Raw genomic sequence first — 25424 nt, forward strand, 5'->3', positions numbered from 1 at the left:
TGTTCTGTTGAAAAAATCAAAGGGTGAGTGCACTGATTTTTGTCATTTACACTTACAACAAAATCATATTCAGTTAGGCCTATATAACCTCTGTAAGTCAAGCAAACAATAGCTAAGAATTCCGACAATTCAAGGTAAAGTTTGGGAATGGCTACCACAGATAACAATGTCCACATCCAGGTCATTTTATTTTATCTTCAACACTCACCACCCTAAATCCTATAATATAAAGATCTGTTACATGTAGGCGTGTTTGATAACTTGATGAATTTCACCAACATCTCCAATTCTATATTTTAACAGTTTAGTTTTGACTTTACGGTTATTCAAATGAGAAATTGTTTTAGATGTACACTGTAGCCTATGTGTTAGAGAATGGCTGCATGAACATACATTGTACCTTGCAAATGATAAAATTGTATGGAGCTTGAGAAGTATCAACACCTCCTAGCTGTTTTTCCCCTGTAAAATTTGCCCATTTTTCCATATGAAAGAAATTTTACTGACTTATATTGTATCACTTTTTTAAAGCAAATAATTCTATGAATTTTAATTTTTTAACACTTTTGCTGGGATCACTGAACTTTAGGCCTCTTTTGCTGGGATCACTGAACTTTAGGCCTTTAACTTTTTGGCAAAATATTACTTTAATTAAAACATCTCATGTGTTGTACAACTGTAAAGGACACAGGGAATTTGCAATCACAAGTCACATGTCATTGGTGTATACCGAAGTATCGAGGTGAACGAACTGACAAATAGGTCTGTTTTGTTATTTTGTTGTTTGGATTCAGCAGCCTTTCACAATTCTACAAGTCTGATGACCTTTCAAACTCACAAATTCCAATTCCTGTATTTACATTTAAACAGTTCAACAAACTTTACTGCACTGAACCTTTCAGTTAAAATGCTTGTAGTTGTACAACATCATAAAACAACCTGCAGATCTTTTGGAAGTGATGATAATTCCAACTTCATCACCAGGCCCGTATGCAGGGGGGGGGGTGCATCGAGTTACGAGTTTTTCGTTAAAAAATGTCCAAATTTTGGAAAGAAAGTCCACTTTTCACAAAATCGTCCCCCCCCCCCTTGGGAAAAGGTCCACTTTTTCAAAGTCAGCACCCCCCCCCAAACAAAATCCTGCGTACGGGCCTGTTCATCACCATGCATTTTTGTTTGTATAATTATGTTACATTTTACCTGAAAAAAAGTTTTTTCAATCTAATATCTGTATAATAAATTGTAACAACACATTGTCATCATAATCTATAGGCTTCTATTGTACTTCATTTAGTATGTATTTTGCTTCCTCTCAGCTAAATGTGGCCCAGGTTGTTTGTTCATTCGTTCGCTTGTTCGTTCACTCGTTTGATTGTTCATTCATTCATTCATTCATTTATTTATTGATTTACTTCTTGCCATGTCTTTTCGCCAGCCCATTCGGGGCTGGATCTGTTTCAGGTTTGGGGTCAGTTTACTCAAGAGATTATATTTTAGTGGTATTGGAATGATTTTTTTTTTACTTTTTGTGGTTAAATTTTTTTTAAATATTTTAATTGATTTGTTAGGAAAAGTAAGTATGTTTTGCCGTTTCAACGAACAAAACGAGTGAGTATTACCAAAGTTATGTTTGAACTAATTAATTATGACTTTAAAAGTTTAAAGGCCTAAATGTAACAATAATAGTTAATATATATAGCATCATATGGTCAGCAGAAGAAAATCTGACATCACCTATGATGTCATATCAGTGTCCTTGACCGGGGTCCTTACTCCTTGACCACTGAACAGCGTGATATCATGTTGATAACAGATCTATAGAATCAAAATCTTCATCATATCCTCGGATCATATCACAGATTCTCAACAATCTGTGATCATATGGACCATATTGATGTGAAAGTAGTTATCTATCATATCCTGTGTCGTTTTATGGATAAAAATGACTCAAAATGTTATTGATGAAATGGTTGCTATCATAAACATCAGTTTTGTCTTTTCAACGGGAAAAATCCGATCAGGGGCGTAGCAAGAGCATCAGGGGCCCATGGACAAGGAGCAGTACGGGCCCTTTTAACCAGGGCAGGATTTAGCCTACCTTATGGGGCCCTGGTCCAGGCTAAAATTGGGAGGCCCCGAACTCACGTGCCGAGAGGAAGGCATGAGCATTTAAAAGGGCATTTCGTGATCCACAGCCTCATCCCCCACTTTTCTCAAAAAAAGTTGAGATTTTTATATCACTGGAAACCTCTGGCTACATAATGTTTATGTACAAAATATTTCTTGCAGATTAATTAAGTTTAGCAAAGATATCGTGAAATTTGAATTTCGCTCTGGTGCACCAGAACGAAATTACAACGCATTGTCTATGGAGCAGTGTAATACACATAATCATGCATAACTCATGAACGCAAAAATCAGAATCAACTGAAATTTTGGGAATAGGTTTTTTTCGTGGATATCTAATGAAAAATGACATAAATAGAGGATGCTAGGATCACGAAATACTCCTTTAAGTCAGTGGTCAAGTTTTGGTTTAATTAACACTAAAGGGGGACAAAGGGGGAAACTAACATATTTCGTTCAATTCAATTTTTTGAATGCGCGCGAAGCGCCGGAAATTTTACAATTTTGCCCTATTTTGACCATAAAACATGCTGTTATTGGGGTTAAAAGAAACATGCATGAGGCAATATTGGGGCCCCAAAAATTTTGGGCCCAAAATTGCCTTGGACCCGGGCCCATATGTCCCAATGGTATCAGCTCTTAATTTTCGCTTTTGTGCTCGGGGCCCCTGAGCCCTCGGGGCCCATGGACTTCGTCCATCCTGTCCCCCCGCTTGCTCTGGCGCCTGAATCCGATGCAAAATAAAGTTTTTAGGGCCTAGCTATAATATGGGCATAATTTATGCATATAGTATTGAACAATGTACCCCATTTGACATGCACTTATAGATAAATAAATTGTCTTACTTTATTAATTTAATAACTTCTTTATTATAAATAAAATGACACATAACTATTTGATTCATAAAATTACATTCAACAAAATGATTGAAGAGAAAACACACAAGGCACTAGGCAGACTGTTATAGAATGGAGTATGTAAGATGCCATGTCCATAGCTTCAGAGGAGTTTCCGACTAGCAATCAACATGATCAGCACATTCAGAATAAAAATTCCTTTAAAAAGGAATGGGCGCCTAATGTGAGCTTGGACGTGACGGTGAATTCCATGGTGTGTAGATTTGGTATTATAATGATTTTTCTAGGGAAGAGTAGAAGATGATCAAATGCAAGAGAAATGTGTTTGATTGGGGAAGATGTATGACAGGACCGTTTTGGATGAAAAAAATGGGAATGAAGCTTTACGTGTCAATTTGCGATTATGTGGGGTGGGAAAAAATTCTGTTTTGGGGACCTATTATAGTGAGGATATTGCTTTGGATATTGAATATTGTTGAATTTCGTTATGCAGGGGTATATGATGAATAGTATAGAAGACACAAATAAGTAAGCTCCCTGGCAAAATATGGGGGGTTATCCCCACCGGGATCTACGCCTATGTTGACCAATAGAAAACGTTAAGTTTTTATAAATGTATAACGCTCTGTGATACATATACATCATCTACTTGCTAATACACTGAAAATCAAATAGAGATGAAGGATAAAGAGTCTTTCAAAATGACACAGTTCACGAATCAGGTGTATAGTCATTTGTTGTAACTTTCCATTTTCATATCTAACGTACTCTGCACTAAATCTTACAATAATTCGTGATTTGAGGCATAATGATACCTACATCCTGACTCTGACCTATAGGCCTATAACTCCCCATCCCAGCAAACAAACTTTCCAGTCAATTATACCATGCAAATAATAACTCAGAAAAACACAGTTTAAGAGTGAAGATTGTAGTGAGTAACCAGTCCTTTATAAATGTGCTGGCCACTATCTATTATAATATAGTAGGCTTAAACTATACATTGCTAATTAATTAAGTTATTTTAAAATAAAATGTACATGTAAGTTAACTCAAACCGCAGTGTATATATCGAAAGCAGTGAAATCGGACATTCCTAAGCGAAGATATTGAGTTCGTAAGTTCTGGTATTACAAAATTGGAAATTGAGATATCGTGGGTAAAAAGCTGAAAAGACAAAAAAAACCAACGACAACAACAACAACAACAACAACAACAACAACAACAAAACAAACAGACCAGAACAATTTGGAGTACATGTAATGAATTAAAAGAGTTGACATGATATTAGGAATTAATGTTTTCTGCTGTTTCAGTGTGCATGTGCTCATCGTTGATGGTTTGGTGGACTGTCATGTAGATGTAAGCGTGATCCTAAAAATGCCTTTCACATTGACCAAAACTAATTACAAGACCTCTTCTACATTGAGGCTGGCTTTCCCTTTTAAAGGGAATTTTTATTAATTGTGGCTCCATACACTGGTGCACTGAAATGGAAATTTTATATAGGCTTTAGTTTGAAATGTAAAATATTTCGAACAAATGATTTAAATTTAATAAAACTAAATGCCCTAGTCTACCAAGTTTATTTTAAATTTTCTATGCATAAGATTTTTAGCAGTCCTGTGGAAAACCTTCAATAATTTTCATTATTGTGGTAGCGTTAAAAATGCAAACAATTTCTCATGTACTGGAAACCAATTGCAAAATCTTCAAACCCAATGAACCCAAGTGAAACAGAAGAATGCCTTTAATCCTCTATTTCCTGCCGCAAAGCAGTAACATCCATGTGTAACTATTCCACTGGCTTTTAATGCTCTGCATGCCATATGGCTTCAACATAAAGTCTGAGTTTTGAGATATTTTCTCAAAATATCAAGAGCTATCCCAAGAACCACTGAACCAATACTAGGCTTGTTTGTACTCATTTTAATACATTTTTCATGCTGATTCCAAATATGGTCATGAAAATTTACAATTCTGAAATATTTGAATTTAAAAAATTTGAAACTTGTCATCTGCAGTCAACACCTACATGGAGAGAGTCAGATACCATACAAAACAGATATGACATGGTCTCAGATTTGAAGCAGGTTTCACTGCCAAAGTGTGTAAAAATTCACCCCAGAGTGAAAATAGCCATGTTAAATTTCTAAGGTGTCTTTTCTAGGGTAAAATTGTTTGTAGAACATGATTTTTTTATCAAAACGCGTGCATCGTACATCGTTTTGCTACAAAATGTTGATTTGTGGCCGATTTTGCCCGAAAAACGCACTTTTTGGGTGACAAAAATTTTCACATGCCAACTTTGTATACTCATAGAGTCTACAATATACATAGATATGGCCCTTTAAAATGTTAACATATCAGCTGTGGGTACTATTTGATGGATTCAAGTATTTGTCTTGTGATTGACTTAATAATTTGCGCGCCAGAATCGTTCAAATATGACATGCCTCGTGACAATTGACATGCCAAAATAAGCCGTTTTCGGCAAAAAAATTGATTTGAAAAATCATAACTCTTGATAGGAAGGTGCTACAGTGATGGTTGACCTATCAGTCTATGCAGTATTTAATTGGCTTTCATTTGATACCTAACTTTGTTCATTTTATCTAAGGGAAAGACTTGCAAAATGTAAAAATGTTTCCCCTACCCCTTAAAATTTTGATGTGTGTAAAAATTCCCGCCATTTATAAAAATCTGGATTACAAGAAAACTACAAGAGCTATAGGCTTGAAAAACTAATCAGTTATGCACAGTATAAGTTCCTACTTGGGTATAACATTAATATCTTTACATTCCTTCTCAATTTTCTTTTCTAATTTTTTTAACAATTTGTGAAATCTGTAAATTACGTAAAATTTGGCATTTCGAAAAATCTCAACAACAAAAATATGAGGGCGACATGTTTAAAAAACTAATCAGTTATTCCCATGATACAGTACTATAGGGATATAGTACCAAACTTGTGCGAAAATGCATATTTTTTGAGTTTATTTTTTTAACAAATTGACTCGCCACCCCATTTTTGAGCAAAAACGGGAACAATTAGTACCCGTAATATTGCGCAATCATGTGACCTATATTCAATGTGTGTGCACCAATCAGATGTCAGACTTGCACTACAACATGATGTGAGCCTTGCAGAGCCTTTATAAGTGTGCCAATAGAGTTCAAATATGTTGTGATGATGTTGTCACTTATGGATCTCATATTTTTATTTCCGTCAAAAGCATATGCCTCTACTGTAAAGCTCATATCAGGAAAACAATGACAGATTTTGCATTTCTGACTTCAGAAAAACTAATCAGTTATTCCCATGATAGGGTACTACAGGGATATAGTATCAAACTTGTGCTAAAATGCATATTTTTTGAGTTCTAATTTTTTTATCAAATTGACTCACCGCCCCATTTTTGAGCTAAATCTGGAACAATTAGTACCTGTAATATTGCGCAATCATGTGACCTATATTCAATGTGTGTGCACCAATCAGATGTCAGACTTGCATTACAACATGATGTGAGCCTTGCAGAGCCTTTATAAGTGTGCCAATAGAGTTCAAATATGTTGTGATGATGTTGTCACTTTTGGATCTCATATTTTTATTTCCGTCAAAAGCATATGCCTCTACTGTAATGCTCATATCAGGAAAACAATGACAGATTGTGCATTTCTGACTTCAGAAATGAATTCTGCACAAAATTTCAGTCTAGAAAACATATTTAAAACAATATTTTTTGAAACTTTATATTTTGCCATTTTTGGCAGTCAAACCTGCTTCAAATCTGAAACCGTGTCATATTCATAAGGAGAAATCGGAACTCAGTCTTCATCATCTTTGTTTCCAGTGTAGCCAATGAGGGTCAAGAGGGCATCTTGGCTGGTCCCCTTGCTGCCTCCCCCTTGTGGGATGCTGACTGTCATGAAATTTTGTCTTTCAGTATACATTTCTGTCCCCTTTTACCCCCTTAGAATTTACTTGCCCCCTTCGCCCCTTTCCAAATCTGGAAAAATCCTAGCTTATACCACTTGACTGTTTTCAGACGTGGAGGAAAATGTTTTGCCCAAAATGAATGTGGACCTAATTGCTGCTGGTGCTCTTCAGTGTATTATTACAAAATGGTTCATATTGCAATGCACTGATTGTAGAGAAGAAGCCACACAAGGATGTGTTGTGAGCTTTGATACAGAATTGTTCGGTTTTGTTTCACCCTACCACTATATACTGCCGGCAAACACCTGAACACCCCCAAATTTTCCTCTGCGGCTGACAACACAATTATTCTCCATATTCTGCCTCTCAGTGAAACATCCACCTTATTTTCACTTAATATACAGAATTTGATGTCTCGTTTTGTTATGTACCCTCAATATGAAATCTTCAATTGCAGAGATGTATAACAATTATGTACCATTTGACAAAGTGAACAGCCCGACCGGTATGCCTTTATTTATTCATTACCTTCTCATATAGTAGCACACAAACATGACCGTTTGTTGCCATTGGTTCATCAAACATCTTTATCTACATGTAGTCTGGTTCAAATAAACAATGCATGGAGCGACTACTCATCTCAAATTCTGTGATTGACTCCTGCAACCTTTTCTGCCATGCTTCTTGCCTTAAGAGAGCATCCAGTATCACATAATCACATTCATGTATTATTCTATTATTGACTACATGCCAATCTGTTCCATTTCTTGTCAACCTAAAAACATATTCCTGTCATTTCTGCTTGCGTGCTTCCAAATAGGGTAATGTATACACATGTGATGCGATCAAGCAAAATCAGTCAATTTTATAGGATAGTAAAAAGCATTTACAAAGCTGCATTTTGCAGAGGTCCCTATTGAAATTGAACAACCAGTTCCAAAGAGATGAGCAATTAAAGAGTTTCCAAAACAACAGAAAACAAAACTGTATCTCAAAATCAATATTACCGCGTTCCAACTGATTTTACTTGATCACATCACATTATATGTTCTTCAAACTATATAGATATTGATATTGCTTCTTCCTCCAACTTTACCGTAATGCCATCATGCTCCTAAAGTTTGTTTGGCTTATACATGTATAAAGCGAAAATTATTTTGTTTTTTTCTACTGCGCGCATCAATAAAGTCCTAACTCATGCTCGCATAAATTCACACCTGTCACGTATTATGCAACGCTCAACTAGCGATTGCCCCCAACTGCGTGCACGCCATTCTATATCAATACACAGTGTTATGATTCTTTTTTTTTGCCTTATATAAGCCGAACAATCTTTAAGCAGCAGCAATTGTTAGACTTTTAAGCCAAAAAAAAAAAAAAGGTTTGTCTCAAAGCTCACGAGAAATTTAAAACAAATGCGAAATGCGATTTTTTTTTATTCCCGACTTTTTTCAAAACTAAAAAATTTTTTTTTTAAATAAAAAAATTTCCGATTTGTTTTTTGTCAAATCGTGGGATTTTACAAACGCGCGCGCAAGCTTTGAGACAAACGTTGTTTTTTTTTGGCCTAAAGGGGGATGTTTCAATTGGCAATGCCTCCTGTACATTTCATACCCTTTTTCGTCGTATCAAACGTCCTCACTCCCATTTACTGACCAATCGGCAATCAATGGCCAGTAATCTGCAATATCAGTGTTCAGTATTTTGCACCTGCCGCCCCATCTACATAGTTTATGGTTGGAAATCAGTGGGAAAGCTTCTTCTGAGGCATTGTTTGTGTGAAATTTGATGGCTAGAATCATAGATTCTTCCATTGTATCTATTTTGTCAGACAAGTGTTGCTTTTAAACTGTGCACCCACGTCTGGAAATAAGGATTTTAGGAGCATAGGCTCCAGGCACGGGCTACTACTTCTACTAAGAAGGCCCCGGGTTCATGAGCTTTTCCTTCCAACCAGAATCTATTTTCACTGAGCCAAACCTGGGCTATTTTTAAAATACATATTAGGCTAAACAAAAGATGTTTTACAGAATTTGCACCATCCTCATAATATAAGATCACAAGAAAGTGCAGTCAACAATTAAAATGTATAAAATATGCTGCATAAATTAAACAATGTTGAACATTTAGACATTTGGATTATGTAGCCAGGAGCTTTTTCCTGTAAAAATATAGCCTTTGGTGACTAGATTTTCATGGGAACCATGGACATTCTTATATATTCTATGGGAGCTAAATAACACCAGCTCCCATTTATTTCCTAGCCTGTAGTGTATGTACCTGTAAACCAGGAACTATAATCATGATGATATTCATTGGTGATTATCTGTCAGTCACACACTTTGTTTGTATTTCTGCTTTACCTTCTGCTACTGTTTGGAAATGCCTCATGAATACATCAGAGATATCAAACACATGAGACTATGTATACTAAGATGGACAAATGACCTACACAGTATAAGACAAGGTGAACTGGCCAGGCTTCCCGTTAGTGTGCGTCATTGCGTCCAGACGCGTATTTTACAAATTTGGACGCAAGTTCACATGGCTAATCAAGTATTTTGCGTCCATGTCACATGCATGTGGACGCAGACAAAACTTCAAATCTAATCATTAATTGATGATAAAAATACTAAATTTTTATTCTTTTATATTTTCAAGATAATAAAAGCCCCAAAATTTTGACCCACCTGCTTAAGAATTGTAGTAAAATCTGTAATATTTGTAAATGCAACGTCAGGAAATCGTGCACTTTTTGCAAGCTTTCCATACGATCGCTGTTTGATGGGAAAGTCCCCATTGATGCTTTTTACAGTAAACAAAGCATCTAACGTGCGGCTAACGTGCAGTTAATGTTTGTTTAATTATTTATCACAAGCTGACAATATTCAGTTTTTAATGTTTTAAGTTTATTTTCTCATAAATAATCTACGTTTACTTTATTAGTATTATTGTTACGATGAATAAAAAGCAATTTTAAAGACAAAATCCAAATGATAACCTTTTTTTGTATTATTTTTGGCAGCGCGTGTTTTAGCTTTATATAGCATCAACAACACGTTTTAAAATTAAAGAAACCCGGAAGTAAAAGTACGAAAATTTGCGCATGTTTTTGCAGCTGTTTCTGAGCACGTTTCGGATAGCCCTGGCATTTTCGGGTAATTTTGTACCCGGCGCATTTTTCGGGCGGGTAAACCGGGTACCAAATTTTTTTTTTAAAGTTTTTTATTTTTTCGGTTTTGTAGTGTCCCTGGACCTAGACCTAAATGCTAGGATCATTCATGGTTGACCTAAAAAAAAAATATCAAGATGTTTTGTATTTTTAATATGACCCCACAGGTGTCATTCACTCTATTCAGTAAGCATTAAAATTGGCAATTCATTTAGAAATCCTTGTGATGTCACCGGGGTTGGCAGCATAGCTAGCTTGGGGTGCATTTGCCCCCACAGGTGTCATTCACTCTATTCAGTAAGCATTAAAATTGGCAATTCATTTAGAAATCCTTGTGATGTCACCGGGTTGGCGGTATAGCTAGCTTGGGGTGCATTTGCCCCACAGGTGTCATTCACTCTATTCAGTCAAGCATAACATTGGCAATTCATTTAGAAATCCTTGTGATGCCAAAATTCAAGATGTTTTGTATTTTTAATATGAAAATTGATAATTTGTATTCATGTCAGTCTATTAATGATTTCAAAATGCATTGAATTTGAATGCATTTTGAAGTCATTAATAGAGTATGACGTGAATACAAATTATTCTTAATACTAAACATCTTGAATTTAAAATACTAAACATCTTGAATTTTTTTTTTTTTTTTTTTTTTTAGGTCAACCATGAATGATCCTAGCATTTAGGTCTAGGTCCACTCCAGGGACACTACAAAACCGAAAAAATAAAAAACTTAAAAAAAAAAAAAAATTAAATTTGGTACCCGGCAGGGTATTTCCTGCCTGGTAATGTAATCTCGGCAGGTACCGGTTACCCCAAAATGCCAGCCTTAGTTTCGGACCAAAACTGACACAGAAATGAGAAAAATTATCATAGCGATTGGAGATGGAATATCACGGCGAAAATGCACTTTTATTTTATCAATTTGATGAAGTGTACACCCGGGGTACGGGTATGTGTGTTACCAACAAGGGGCTGCCGTTCTGATCATGGAATTCGCGGCATTTCCGGTATGATTGATCGTGAATTTCAGATGGACGCACAAAAATCTGTCTGGGCGCAAGTTTTTCAACCTTGTCAGCAAACTTGCGTCACACATGACGCACATTTTAAAATCCTTAACGGGAACCCTGGAACTGGCTATGTACTAAATTGACAACAGTTCACTTTATTTTCCACAGTAAATGATTTCCAAGAAAACCAATCTATAAAAATAAGTGTCCATGTCACAAGATCAGAAAGAACATTCATTCTTATCTTAGTAGCATTGTTCACCTTTATCTATAAACACTGTTGACTTGTGTGTCACCAAATCTATAAACGACATCACTTAAGATTTTTCTGCTTCAATTTCAAAAGAGTCATCTATGAACAGCTCTTTTCAGAGCCACCATGGACAAAGGAGCCATCTAAACTCATGCAGAACCAACAGATTTGCCTTGAAGTAGGCCAACCTAATCCTGATGTTAAGTTGTTTTAGTTGCCTGATCTGTTTAAACCCTTGAATTCGCTGGCGTAGTGCATGTTAGAATATGACCGTTGCTAGGTCAACTGGCTCACGCTTTCTCTGTTACGAACCACTGATCGAAATGATCACAACACAAAGCCAATGGCAATAGGTGTATGGGCCTATACTTAAGTGCACTACGACAGTGAATTATTGTATCATGAATACCAAAAATATTTGCAGAAATTATTTATAATTTGTTACTGAACTGTGTAGACAATAAGCTGATGAGAATGATATTTGAATCAATCAAGTATAGTTTTCCAGCGGAGCTATAGAATCTTTGATTCCTACATTATTCTACTAGCCCTTAATTAAAGTTGTCTTCTTCTTATTGAGTGCTCAGGTTTACTGTACTTTATTGCCAAACCTTCAATGTCAAAGGATTCAGAGATACAAGATTCTTACTTAGTTGTTAATACTGAAATTGAAGGCTTCTCTCTAATGAAACGCACTAGTTTCAATACTGCTTTAATATGCAATTTAATCAAGGCCTAGGCTAACAGTAAGCTACAGTAACTCTATCTACGCCTACAGTGCAGTTGAAGCTCAACACTATCCTACATTGGGCTATTCCATTTGAAATCCTCACTACCCCTGTAGAAGATTTTGGAAATATCTGCCACAGGGGGAGTATCAATTTCAAATGGAATGAGCACATTCAACCTGAATCTTCCCGGGGGAGAGTGAGTTTCAAATGGAGCTGGTAATGTGTTCATTCCATTTGAAATTCATACTCCCCCTGTGGAAGATATTTCCAAAATATTCCACAGGGGTAGTGTGGATTTTAAATGGAATAGCCTATTACATGTATGTATTTTCTCTCGCATCCCTCAAACTTAGACACTGGAAGATAACACCAGATGGTCTTGGTCATACAATAAAAATAGATGCCCTTGTTGTGAACCTATCTTAACAATCAATCTTTTATTGAATTATTTAAAGTAAATTTAATAAATGATGTACACACTATTGATTACATAAATTGCTTGAAATTTGCAATCCACTAATTTGACATTGATAGCATCTGCCAAAGAACATTTACCTCAAATGCATCAATTAAACTGTGTTACATTACATGCTTAATATTTTTAATGAACATTGCAGTCTGCAGACCAGGGTATAATAATAGTATCTATAAGCTTCTTTTCTATCACAGAGATTGTTCATCTTAAAACTTTTGCTGATGCAACAACATTAGTGTACCAATATTATCGCCAATGACCAATGGCATGGAATATAAAGAATTCCTAATTTCTAATATTTCTCGACCTAATAAACATGTAAGGGCTAAGAGCAAACTTGTACAATTGATTTGTTGGGAGTTTTTGTTTTTCCTTGTTCTTTTTCTTCAATTAGGTATGTTTCTTTCTTTTCTTGGCATACAGACCAGTATGTTCATACATGTAAGTTTTTAAGCTTGGCTTGGACATTAATTTTTTGCTTAAGTCTGGTCCCATCAGGACCCAAGTGTGTGCCGGCTGCCCAGACTGACTTAGTGTTCCAATGCAACAAAAAAGCACACAGCAGCAGAAAATGGCCAACACAAAAATTTGTGGACTAAACAAAAATATGCAACCTTCCCACACAAAAATAAAATTCCTCTAAGAGTGTCATCATGGCCATAGCCTCAGAAAATTACTTTTGTTGAAAAACAATATTCTTTATATCTATTGTTATTTGTCTTCCTACACAACTATATTAACTGTGGTGACTAATGTGGAAGTACACCATGACGGGTTCAGTGCACACTATATACTACAATCTTTGAAAATCAAAAGGCAGAAAATTTCTGGGTTTTCTACTTTGTGATTTCTCTGTTATATTGGGGTTCTGCTTGATTGGCACCAGGTATATGTAATGATGAACTTTATACAAAATAAAGCATACATCTTCTTTCTTCCTTCCTTCCTTTCACTTCTTTTCCTTGTTCTTTATCTTCAATCTGTTTCCATTCCATATACATTTAGGTCAGCATAGCTTTTTAGCCTGGTTTGAGCATTTTGTTTGAGCCTGGTCCAATGGTCCCATCAGGATCCAAGTGTGTCTCCACACAGAGCGACCATTTTTTATAAAACAAACAATGTCTGTGTCATCTCCAGGTCATTATAGCAGATAATTTCCCATTAAGAAATCTTTCAGCATGAACACTACACTTCCTTACTTCTTTCTTCATCTTCCCTGCGTCATGCTTCCAGTTCTAATCCTAATTTTGGATCACCCTAATCCTCATCTACTCATCTCTTCTCTGTTCTGCAGACCAGAAAATGAACCTGATCAAAGCACTCTGAGGTTAATTCTTGTCTAGTACATCCTTCAGCACGCTACTGATACCCAGACTTTTAAATTTTGTGACAATTTAATTTCGCATATTCTCCAAGCAACAAATTAAATTTATCTCTCACTCATTTCATCAATATTTTATAGCAAAATGCTTCACTTGTTATTGCTATGCTTTTCAAACGGGAATAAAATGTCTCTCGTAATTTGTGAAACCGACCTCCTGAGATAATACGCGTTTTGGCATTGTGTATGTACGATTCACATTGCTCATGGTATACTTCTCTAAGATTAGCGAGCTAGAATTACACTTTGAACATCCTTAATCACAATATGTCTATGCCTACCTGAACATTGCGATGTATAGCTTGAACAAATTCTTCAAATTGAGATTCTGTTATGGAAAGCCAGTGCGGTTTTATTCTCTTATGAAGGCACTGTGGAAGGCCAGTGGGGTTTCATTTGGAGGGGAGACAACGAGGAAGGAGCTACATTCTATTTTAATTTAAAATCCCCTGAAGTGTCGGGCAAAATAATGTAGCATGCTGAGTTTGCATGGTTTGGTGTTGTTGTATTTTTTAAAGGAGGTGCTCAGCTGATGTGTGTTTGCTTGTTTGTTTTTACAATTTCAACATAGTATGCAGTATCAATGTTAATTTTTTAAGGTCCCAGACAAAGTAGTATACAGTCTACAGACAATGTACATAAAACAAATAACGGAAACAAAGTATTTTTAAATTTTTAAGTAAAGGTTTCATTTGCTTTTAACACATGAATATTTGAATGTTTTAGTTTAATATAGGACTGCTAGGAATACACAATTTTAGGCCAAAAATGCACCCTATTTTTTCAAAAAATGCAAAAATCTGTGATTTCCCGCCAAAAACACAAAATCTAAAAAAAAAAATATAAAAAAATATTACAATTTTTATTCAAAAGGGGTAGATTTGTAACTTGGGACAATAATCTCTGCAAGAATTGATTTGAAGATTCAAGCTAAAATTTTAACTGTTGTAAATTATAGGTTTTATTTATTTGTTTGTTTGTTTGTTTTTTAAAACTAGTCATCTTCCATGTGGAAGCATGCTTGGATCCTAGAGGAACCATGTAGCCAAAAAGTATTGTCTACAAAACAGTTGTATAGGCCTAAAGTGGATTAAAAATCACCAAAGACTAACTTTTTTCAAAACTTGACTACATGTATAATAGCTATTGTCAAGCCAAATTGTCATGTGTTCCTTTTGGTATAATCTGGCACACATAAATCCCTCTCCCAGGTCTGCCCTATGCATGTAGAAAGTCCCCTCCTCCAAACCTCCTCCTTTTGACTTCCTCTCCCAAATATATACCTATCTATTGTAATATAGCTCTTCTATGTGTACATGAACTTCATATAATTAATTCATTTTCAGCTTAATCAGATACATCACTGATGACCTTTAGAAGGATAAATCTGCTGTATACACTAATTAGTATGTACACCTGTATTAAAGGCTTACACGTTGTGTGGAACCTGTATGGATGCTAATTGATTTCTGGTATACAAATGAAGGGATTAATCTGGACGAGTAGAAGTGGACGATGGAATATTGAAATGGATTGTACCAGGTTGCTCTTGCCAAAAAACAACTTTTACTGAATAATAAAAGAATTTGAAGAAGCGTCCTCTCAAATTTGGACTCAATTTGCAAATTATTTTTAAAACATTCATATTTGTGGAACAAAAAGGTGTTAAATAATATTCCTTAATGCAGGTAATGGGCTTATTATGTTATCCCTTAGGCGAGAAAAAAAACTTATTTAATTTAAAAAAGCTGTTTTACGGGCGGACCAAGTTTTTAAGTGGGGTCGATCGGTCAGAATTTTTTTCAGGAGGCTTAAATGACCCAAAATATCACTAAAAGCTTCAAAACTCTGGCAAAAATTGTATGATTTTTCACAAACATATTTTTTTCAAAAATATTTAGTCAAAATCAACAAAATTTTGGTAAAAAAATAACTGATTTTACATAATTTTAGCAAAATTTTTTGAAAAATCTACGAAGTAAAATCTGGGTCAGTTGGGCCCTTAAAATAGGGTTTTTTTGTCACCTTATTTGCCTTTTTTTTTACAATCATGTTTTAAAATACAAACCAAGCTCCACCAGACAACAGACAACAATTTAAAGAGGCATGGTCCAATTTTTCATGTTCTGTTTTCTGTCTTACATTAAGGCTTATCACATTTTTGCAAATTATGACTTGTATTTGCTCCAGCAGTTTGATATGAGATTTGAGAAGCAAAAACATGTATGACGATTATACCCCATAGGATCCAGTAGCACATACACTTCCGGTGTGGTAACCACAATTCACCATGTTTTTATGTTTTTGTTCACACCATTTAAAGGAGTATTTCGTGATTCTATCATCCTCTTTTTATGACATTTTTCAGTACATATCCACGAAAAAAGCATATTCCCAAAATTTCAGTTGATTCCGATATTGCGTTTGCAAGTTATGCATGATTATGTGTATTACACTGCTCCATAGACAATACATTGTAATTTCGTTCTGGTGCACCAGAACGACCCGAACGAAATTTAAATTTCACGATATCTTTGCTAAACGAATTAATCTGCAAGAAATATTTTGTACATAAACATTATGTACATGTAGCCAGAGGTTTCCAGTGATATAAAAATCTCAAAATGCCCTTTTAAATGAAAAATATATAGCGGGCATTAAAATTTAACTGGGGTAATTTTCAATTTTTCAAGTTTCAATTTTTTATCTGTTGTTCTAACACACATACCTCACATTTAAATGTTGGAAAAAGCAATTTCCCCCAGTCCCCCCACTTCTATTGACGTCGCAACCATAGAAATACCCCGAGGAGAAATACATGCCACCGAAGACCATTTAAAATGTTAAAACATACACGGTGGAAAATTGAATTTTCTAGCGCAATGTGTTCAGTATGTTGAAATTATCATGGCACTAATAAAGGTTGAGTGCCCCCTCCCTCCCTTCCCATAACCCTTGTAATGAAATCATTGTATGTAGAGTGATGCATGCATTCTATAGCAGCCCGACACTTGTGTTGATGCCATTGCTTCATCCATGCTTGTCGTGTTTACTTTGGAATAGCATGACAAGATGCATGGGATGTGTGCCATGTAAATACATTTTGTAGGGGAGTATTTTAAGGTGTTTTTTTATTCACACACTGCTACATGATCCACAGCAGTTATAATTTACTAACATCTGTAGGTCATTACAAAATGTAAAATGCTTTTTCAAATAGCCTTCCAAAAATACTGTTATAAAAAACAGTCTAAAAAATACACACAAACACATCCCATACAAATACATCACGGTTCTTGTGATGTCTAATTTCTGTGTGTCCTCCTTTAATTGCTATTGTTTACAAAAGCCCACAAACACAAACAAACAAACTCACATTTTAAGGGCAGCAATTTGCAATACATAGCCATAATTTTTTAGGGATGCAGAATTTGCACATGCATGTGGTATCCAAAAAATGGTCTCAACCAGCTAAAAACTTACTTTCTGGTACCGTAACTATTACATAAAAATTGTATTTGTACAGTTTGACATTATAAGTGCCAAAGTGGCTCCTTTGTTAACTTTGGACCTTTTTAGAATATTGTGGGAGTGCATTCCAGAGGGAGCATTTAATACAAACCACAGAAGATGTAATTATTACATCTTCTCTGATACAAACTTGAATCAGATTAACAGTTTCGATGTATTTAGCGTAATTAATTTTAAAATGTTCACAAATCTATACCTCATAATAGATATGAAATAAACTACAAGCAGTGTTCAAAATAAGCACTTAAATCCTCTTGTCCTCTTGTCCAAAAATCACTGGGGACCACCATATTGATGAGCTATTTACTTAGGGGCTGTGCAATAATTATCAGCCCCACTGGGGTAAATTTCGAACGGCTCGCCAAAAATCGCTTGCCTCTCGGCCCGCCAAAAATCGCTTGCCCCCCCCCTCGGCCCGCCAAAAATCGCTATTGTCCCCCCCCTCTCGGCCCGCCAAAAATTCTTTGCCCCCCCCCCCCAATTTTACCCTCCCCCAGGGCTCATAATTATTGCACAGCCCCTTATCCCCTGGACAACCACTATATTTTACCTCCAAAATCATGATTTAAAAAATGTTAAACTTCACATAAAGTTTTGACTTGTCATGTTTGATTGTAATTTGTATCTCTTAAAAGAGAGATCTATGGACCACTGCTAGCACATACATATGTAGTAGGGCCTACATAATTTGTATTAGTTGTGATATCCACTTGTTCAGCATGTCCAGTTCTGACTACAAGTCTTGCAAAATGTGGTGGAAGTTGTGTACCATACCATTTTTATCCCATTTAACATCAATTGGTGAAAGAAAATTATTGGTCAATAATTAACGCATGTAGTCCATATCAAGGACAACTGAAAGTGAAAGGAATTATCTCAAGTGCTGGATGTAATCTTATCAAGCATGATGAAGTACCACTTGGAATTTGAGATGCATGACTGATTCAATTATGACAGTCAATAGAAAAACATCACATACCATACTCCTGATCAATGATGTGCTTACAATTCAGCATCGAAGTGGTTACGTAATTCTCTTGGTTACCGGATCACGCTACTTTGGTATGCCTTCGAGTGCCATATACTTTATGTGGTGATCATTTCGATCGTGGTTCATTACTCTAGCTGCGATCCCGTTGACATAGTAACATTACGTAACTTCGATACTGAATATAGATCTGAACCAGAATTAACAATAATTTGCTGACCAGAATTTACCTCATACCATAGTTACTGGTTCATGCTTGGTTTGCAAACATGTTAGCAACACATTGACTTTGTGTTGTGATCATTTTGATTGTGGTTCTGAACACAAATAGCGTGAAACAGTTGACCTGGCAACAATCAATTTCGATGTCAGACTACGAAAATAAGGCCTAGGTGCTTATGGATGACTAATCAAGTGAGTGAGTGATTTTAGTGAGGGGTGATCGAGTGAGTGAGTTTTCTTGTGAGGGGTGATTGAGTGAGTAATTGATTGAGTGGGTGATCGAGACTCCAATGCGACATCTATTCAGAAACGCAGATATTTTTGAGAGATTCTTAATTCTAAGCCTCCATGTGAACACTCAATACTTGCAAGTCTGAACCCTGTTTTTTTGCAAAAAAGTGTGGTCTAAATAAGGTTTTTGTCAAGTTGAATTTCCATTGTCGACAATCGTCAAATCTTTTTTACGTTGGCAAGTTGTCGACAAAGCAATACATAAAGTCTTCAGAGACCACATCATGCATCGTTTATTTACATCAAAATACTAACTCGTCTAACTGTCAAGTGTCAATAACACGTAATCATATCGGTAACTCACCATTACAAAATGAAGTCTATTAATCCACCCTCTCATTGTCATCTTGCTCTTGAATTATTACTTTCTTGCTCAATTATTACTTTCTTTTTATACGTAGAAGTTATTTCATGATGAATTAATAATTGTAAACTTAAGATTATCTCTAATATTTTTAATGACTCTTGTCGACAATTGGGAAAATTTGGCAAAATTGCTTTGTCAGCAATATTGTCCACAACAGCCTTGTCAACAACCCTAGTCTAAAGGGCCATACAGACTCACACTTATATTTTACATAAAATTGAGTGTCTGGTGGAAATATATTAATTATTAAAATTTAAACAAATTACGGGGAAATAGAATGGAAATAGACTCAATAACAAAGACATGTTACATCAAATATTCTACATCCACTACAAAGTCTGTAGTGGCCCTAATTACATTTAACATTTGACCACAGAGTCACTCAATGCTAATTCAATCAATAGACTAGGATTGCTTATTAATTGTAAACAACAGCATTACATTTACCATGAACAGTGATCCCAGCGTGATCAGAAGCTAGTCATACTGCACACTAACTTTCAAACCATGCAAACCATCCGAATGCACACACGACAGAGACATTGTTACTGGTATCTGAATCTGGTGGATGTTATTGATGCACATCTATGGGAATGGTATTTCAGGATCAAAAGAGTTGCAAAAATCTATGGCTATGTTTTTTTTTATCTTGAAATCAACCAAAACCGAAACAATTTGTCATTTTCTTAATTTCTTCTGAGAAATACTAACTCCATTTTTATATTCCTGATGATAGTATTGATGACATGATCCTGATCACCATGTTGATCTTAAACATCTGTGGTGTATTTTAAAGCTATTCCTAGGATACCAAGATATTTTTTTCAAAAGTTCATAATCATACAATGTTCCTACTGACCTTTTGCATGGTCACCTCTAAACACCTGCTTTAATTACCGCATACGATTTGCAAAAAGCCTTCTCTGGTGCGTTGCTAGAAAAGCGTGAGAAATAAAAATGCACTTTTTGTGCATGCATTTGTAGAGAGAACCCATTTTGGTAGAAAGATGGGTAATCAATGCTTCAATTTGGCACTTTTCTAATTGTACTGGCAATAGATTTTTTTTCAACATCACTGAGGCCAGCAAGAAAGGTTTTCCTCATTTTTGAGAAAGAAAGGGTGAAAAGCTATTTTACTGTATTTATCAGAACTGGCAAACATGACAACCAACAAATTAAAATGAAAAGTAGGTAAAATACTCACCTGTTTTCTAGAATTGTCAAGCATATGACCTCTTTAACTCCAGGATTGCACGCTTTCTCTTTGGTAAACTTTTTCAAGTTCCAACTTCCCACCCTAACAGTTGATCTTCCCCTGGCTGATCCATTGATATGCCTTGCTGGGGTAGCTGGCCGTGACGGAACCTTGGAAAAGTCAAATGGTAAAAACACACCATCCGTTTGAACCTGAGTAGCTCGAGTATGTTTGGCAACTTTAGGTGTGCCTGGTCTATGAAAGCCCTGTCTTACATCACCGTTTGGTAAACCTCCTATTAATAAAGGAGCTGACTCAGGTGGGGTGTGCGATTCCCAGATTGGGGGAGTTGAAGACGTTGTGCTTTCAGCATCATCGGTTGTCAGATAATGTCTCATCTTTTCAAATTGATAAGTGCCTACTTCTGGTATTCTACCGACATCAGTGAGTACATGAAATGGCCCGTATTCATTTCGATATTCCACAATTCGTTTGGCCAAATCTTCTCCGATAGTCACTATTCTAGAAAGTTCTGATACTGTTGCATCGTTAACATTTAATATAGTCTCTAGCCCTCGTCTTGAATTCATTCTATTATACGACCTACGAGATGGGGTCACCGAGGTATTCGATGAAGCCATCTTACCGCAGTACACTTCCATGCGAAATAGAGCCAGTTTATTAGCACCAACACCAGAGACTAGGGCTAGATCTTCCACTTTTCTGAATCCTCCAATGTGTGCTCTATATTGTATAATATTCCTCGCAATATTACGTGTTATTCCAGGTAGCGTCATTAGCTCCTCCTCCGTAGCTTGATTAATATTGAGTTGATTGAATGACATTTCAAATTCGGTGGCACTATAGGTTGCACTGATGACCCTGTTATGACCTTTCTTTGACATGCCACCAAGGTCATGTTCACTGCGTAGTCGGCTTTTCTTGGGTCTTCGTCCGCAGCAGCTGGTGACGAGACCCATTGTGGTATTGAGTTGTTCCACTGCTATCTCTTTATATTATTAGAATACATTTATGCCATCGTCTATATCTCATTCAATTATCTGGAAAAAATTAAAATTAAATTAAAATTAGTAAAATGAATGGCCAATCGGCTATTACCGGTACCGTACTGTTTTCAGTTTTGGCTTTCTTTACTCAAGGGCTTTAATTTAATTTGATATAAATTGATGCAGTTTGATGGCAAATTTTACCTATAGTCTCTTCACAAAACGGACCTATTCCTCCCCATCTGTAACAAAACTGTATGGGGTTAAAATAAATTTAGATTTTAAAACTTTGAATGTGTACACAAAACTGCTTGCTCCCCCCCCTCTCAGCTTGCCAAAAATTGCTTGCCCTCTCCCCCCTTCGCTGGGCAAAAATTTCTTTCCCCCCTCCAATTTTACCCTCCCCATAATTATTGCATTTTTACCATCCCCATAATTATTGTATCCCACAGCTGGTCACATCAATGTAAAAATTGTAACCAGGGTTCGAATTCAGTCAATTTTTTGGAATCGCAGTTTGTGCTATGCAAAAACACATGTTTGCATAGCAGTATAGCACTTTTAGCTATGCATTTTGGAAAAGTGCATAGCAGTTGATAGAAATTGCATCGCATTTTGCGATGCGATACCGTCGAATTTGATCGCTGATTGTAACCTGTGAAGGCGTCCTTAAGCTTCTGAAGTCGCTAAAAACCAACAAGGCCACGGGACGGGATGCAATTTCAGCCCAAATATTAAAAGATCTTGCCAAAGAAATTACCAATTTTGATAAGAATATTTTAACAATCTCTAAACAGTGGTGAAGTGCCTTTAGTCAGCGACTGTTCCAAGATCATTGAACATATATAGCACATTTAAGGATGTAAAAGACCAGACTTGTGACTTTGTGTCCGTTATCGTCGCCGTGTTTTGAATTCTTCCTGTAAATACCGTAACCACCCGGGTATAAGCCCACCTTCGGCTATAAGCCCACCCCCTATTTTTCAAAACATTCTGGAAACAAGGGTGCACTCAGGTATACGCCCAGTACTAAATCTTAAAGTTCTTAAATCAAATCAATGCTTTGCTCTCATATTTAAGAACACTTATAATTTTAAGAAATTGATATAGAAGATAGAAATTACTGGTACATTTGGCATACACAAATGTGGGTTATTGTTCTAATTTTTAAATTCAAGCACTAGCCCTTCCCCGGTTATAAGCCCACCCCCATTTTGAACTTGAAGTGAAATCTGCCATCTAGTGGGGGTGGGCTTATACCCGAGTGGTTACGGTAGATACCGTCAGTGACAGTGTGATGTCATCACCGCGACATGAGTTCAGCAATCAGGGTGCCCGACTTTTTAACATGGATGGTACTACGTTCATGGCCCTATATATGGTGAGGAAGGGGCATGTTTGGCTACCCCCCGTAGATTACTCTTGGTTTGCCAACAAATTCCCAACCATTACACCCCCTCCCCTTTGCCCATTCCACTCCCCTCCCTCCTCCCCCACACACACCCCAGGCTCATAAATAATTGCATAACATTTAAAGCAAGTTTGTCAATTGTCATACTTCAGTCACAGTGCAAAAGTACTAGGAATAGTTCGTTGACCCACACAAAACATTGTATGGATTTTGTGTACGATACAGTCCACACATCAACTGAGATGCATGATGAGACTGTGAAAATATTTGTGTCACTCTCAATTTTCGCGCAAATTTATACCAACTTTAACTTACCACTGAAATAACAACTTTGCTGATTTTGGCTTGCACTTTCATCTACGAATCATAATGATACTGGAACGACAAAATCATGAAGTTAAAATTCACTGCAGTGTCAGTGGTTCAGTACACAGATCTAGACTGCTGCCCTCAGTCGTCAACCATCTGGATTGACGACTGAGAAAACTACGTGGAAAAAAAGTGACGGATTTTGCAACAGGATTCCTGTGGCATAGAGCTAGTCCGAGGTGCTCTGACGATAACACTCCGATCGCCAGGCAATCTACGCTAGTATCGTCAGAGGAGGACTACCATTTGATTTAACGGGATCATTGCACTGCAAACAGATTGCCCCATTTTCTTTTACTTACTTGCGATGGCTTATTCCACGGTCTCGTGTAGTCTCCTTCATCATATGAATATTTAGAGCTACATTTTAAACTCTCATTATGTCTAAATCCGTAGTATTTTAACGATAATCACAGGCACTAAATTGTTCAAATTCATCGGTAAATTTTTTTACATTAGTGCTATCACGCATGCGCGGAAGATTGGATTTTGCAATTGAATATCCCTGGGCGATATCGTATGTTTCGTTTCATTTCCACTCAGGCATGCACAGTCACGTATAGCCACTCAAGTTCTTCCTTTTAATCTTAATTTAAAATTGCTTATGATTTTAATATTAAGATAATTCCCTTTTGTAATTATTATAATTATATTCTTTATACTATAGTTTGTTTATTTTTTTTTTTATGAGGGTTACTTAAGTACCGGTATTTTTTGACTGATATGGCCTATTTTTGGTTTTGGGTTTCTTTTTTTTTCTGATTGGGCCTACTAAAAATAAAATTCGGTTTCCCCTCCCTCTTTTTTGGTGCTACAAAAAAAATAATTATGTCACTTTTGGAAAAAATATAAATTTTCAAGAGTCGTCCGTGCCGAAATTCTAACATGATGATGAAGTTGTTTTTCCCCCGACTTTCTGCCATTAACTGATTAGAAATACAGTTGAATTGATAGATAAAATATTTATCGCGATATAGGGCCCCTAGGCCTATGCACAACTAGGCCTATTTATGAAAACAGCGTGCAGCAGGACTCTTAATATTAAGTAGGCCTACAACTATTGAAAACCACTGAACTATTTTGTGTCCAAAATTTAAAGCGCCAAACATCCGCACAAATAGTAGCATATAAACCCGCCAAAATGTAATTAAAACGGTAATATAACGCTCATTAAATCGGGTGTTGTTGTCGAACTAATTCTCCTAAAAAGCTCGTATTAAAAAGACAAGTAGGGCCTAATAAAAAGTTAAACTAAATGCTAAAAATTATGTAGGCCTAGGCCGAAAAATTGTGTATTCTTGTCCTATAGACACTCAACGATAAACCATGCACTATAAAGTATGAATAAAAGACTGTTAATTGCCCAAGTAAATCAATTTATAAACGTTGAGGAAGTTGTTCATTTTGTCAGCACCTATATAACAAAGATTTAAATAACTAACCTGGCAGATTTCAGGATTTCCAAGATTTATTCTCTTATGCCGCGCTCGTCCAAGCCTGCATGTTATGCCGTCAAGAAAATCAACCCTAGGCCTACATTTTTCAACATGCAATATAATTCCAATGTGATAAATAGTGAACGTTGCATTGAAGATGAGGATGCTTGGACGATACAGATATTAAGCACATGTTAAATGGGGTCTGGTGTGGGTGTCCCAGTTTGTTTAACAAGGGCAATTATTATTTGGCCAAAAATTTTTGGTCATCCGAGGTCAAATTAGTAAAAACTATCATATGCATGGGCATGAAGTGTAGAGTCAACATTTAGAGCCAAAATTTTGAGAGGTCATTTTCGGGTCACCAGAGGTCATCTGAGGTCAAATGAGTAAAAACTGTCATATGGGAATGAGACTTGGTTAGTACAGTCAACATTTAGAGCCAAATTTTTGAAGGTCATTTCGGGGTCACCAGAGGTCATTGGAGGTCAAATTATTAAAAACTGTCTTATGGGCATGAAACATGGTGGGTACAGTCAACATTTAGAGCCAAATTTTTTGAAGGTCATATCGGGGTCACCAGAGGTCATTGGAGGTCAAATTATTAAAAACTGTCATATGGGCATGAAACATGGTGGTACAGTCAACATTTAGAGCC

At 36.2% G+C, this 25424-nt stretch overlaps 1 protein-coding gene across 1 annotated transcript in view; it reads right to left on the reverse strand.

The window, feature by feature from the left end:
- LOC140135499 (endonuclease/exonuclease/phosphatase family domain-containing protein 1-like) overlaps positions 1-23403 on the reverse strand; it is a 60518-nt gene extending 37115 nt beyond the window's left edge. The window contains exons 1-2 of the mRNA XM_072157016.1: positions 23277-23403; positions 20553-21604 (exon numbers count right to left, since the gene is read on the reverse strand). Coding sequence (XP_072013117.1) covers positions 20553-21523 — 971 coding nt within the window. The 5' untranslated portion in view covers positions 21524-21604; positions 23277-23403. The remainder of the gene's footprint in view (positions 1-20552; positions 21605-23276) is intronic.
- Positions 23404-25424: the final 2021 nt, after the last annotated feature.

This window comes from Amphiura filiformis, chromosome 16 (assembly GCF_039555335.1).
Source record: "Amphiura filiformis chromosome 16, Afil_fr2py, whole genome shotgun sequence".
Lineage (NCBI taxonomy): Eukaryota > Metazoa > Echinodermata > Ophiuroidea > Amphilepidida > Amphiuridae > Amphiura > Amphiura filiformis.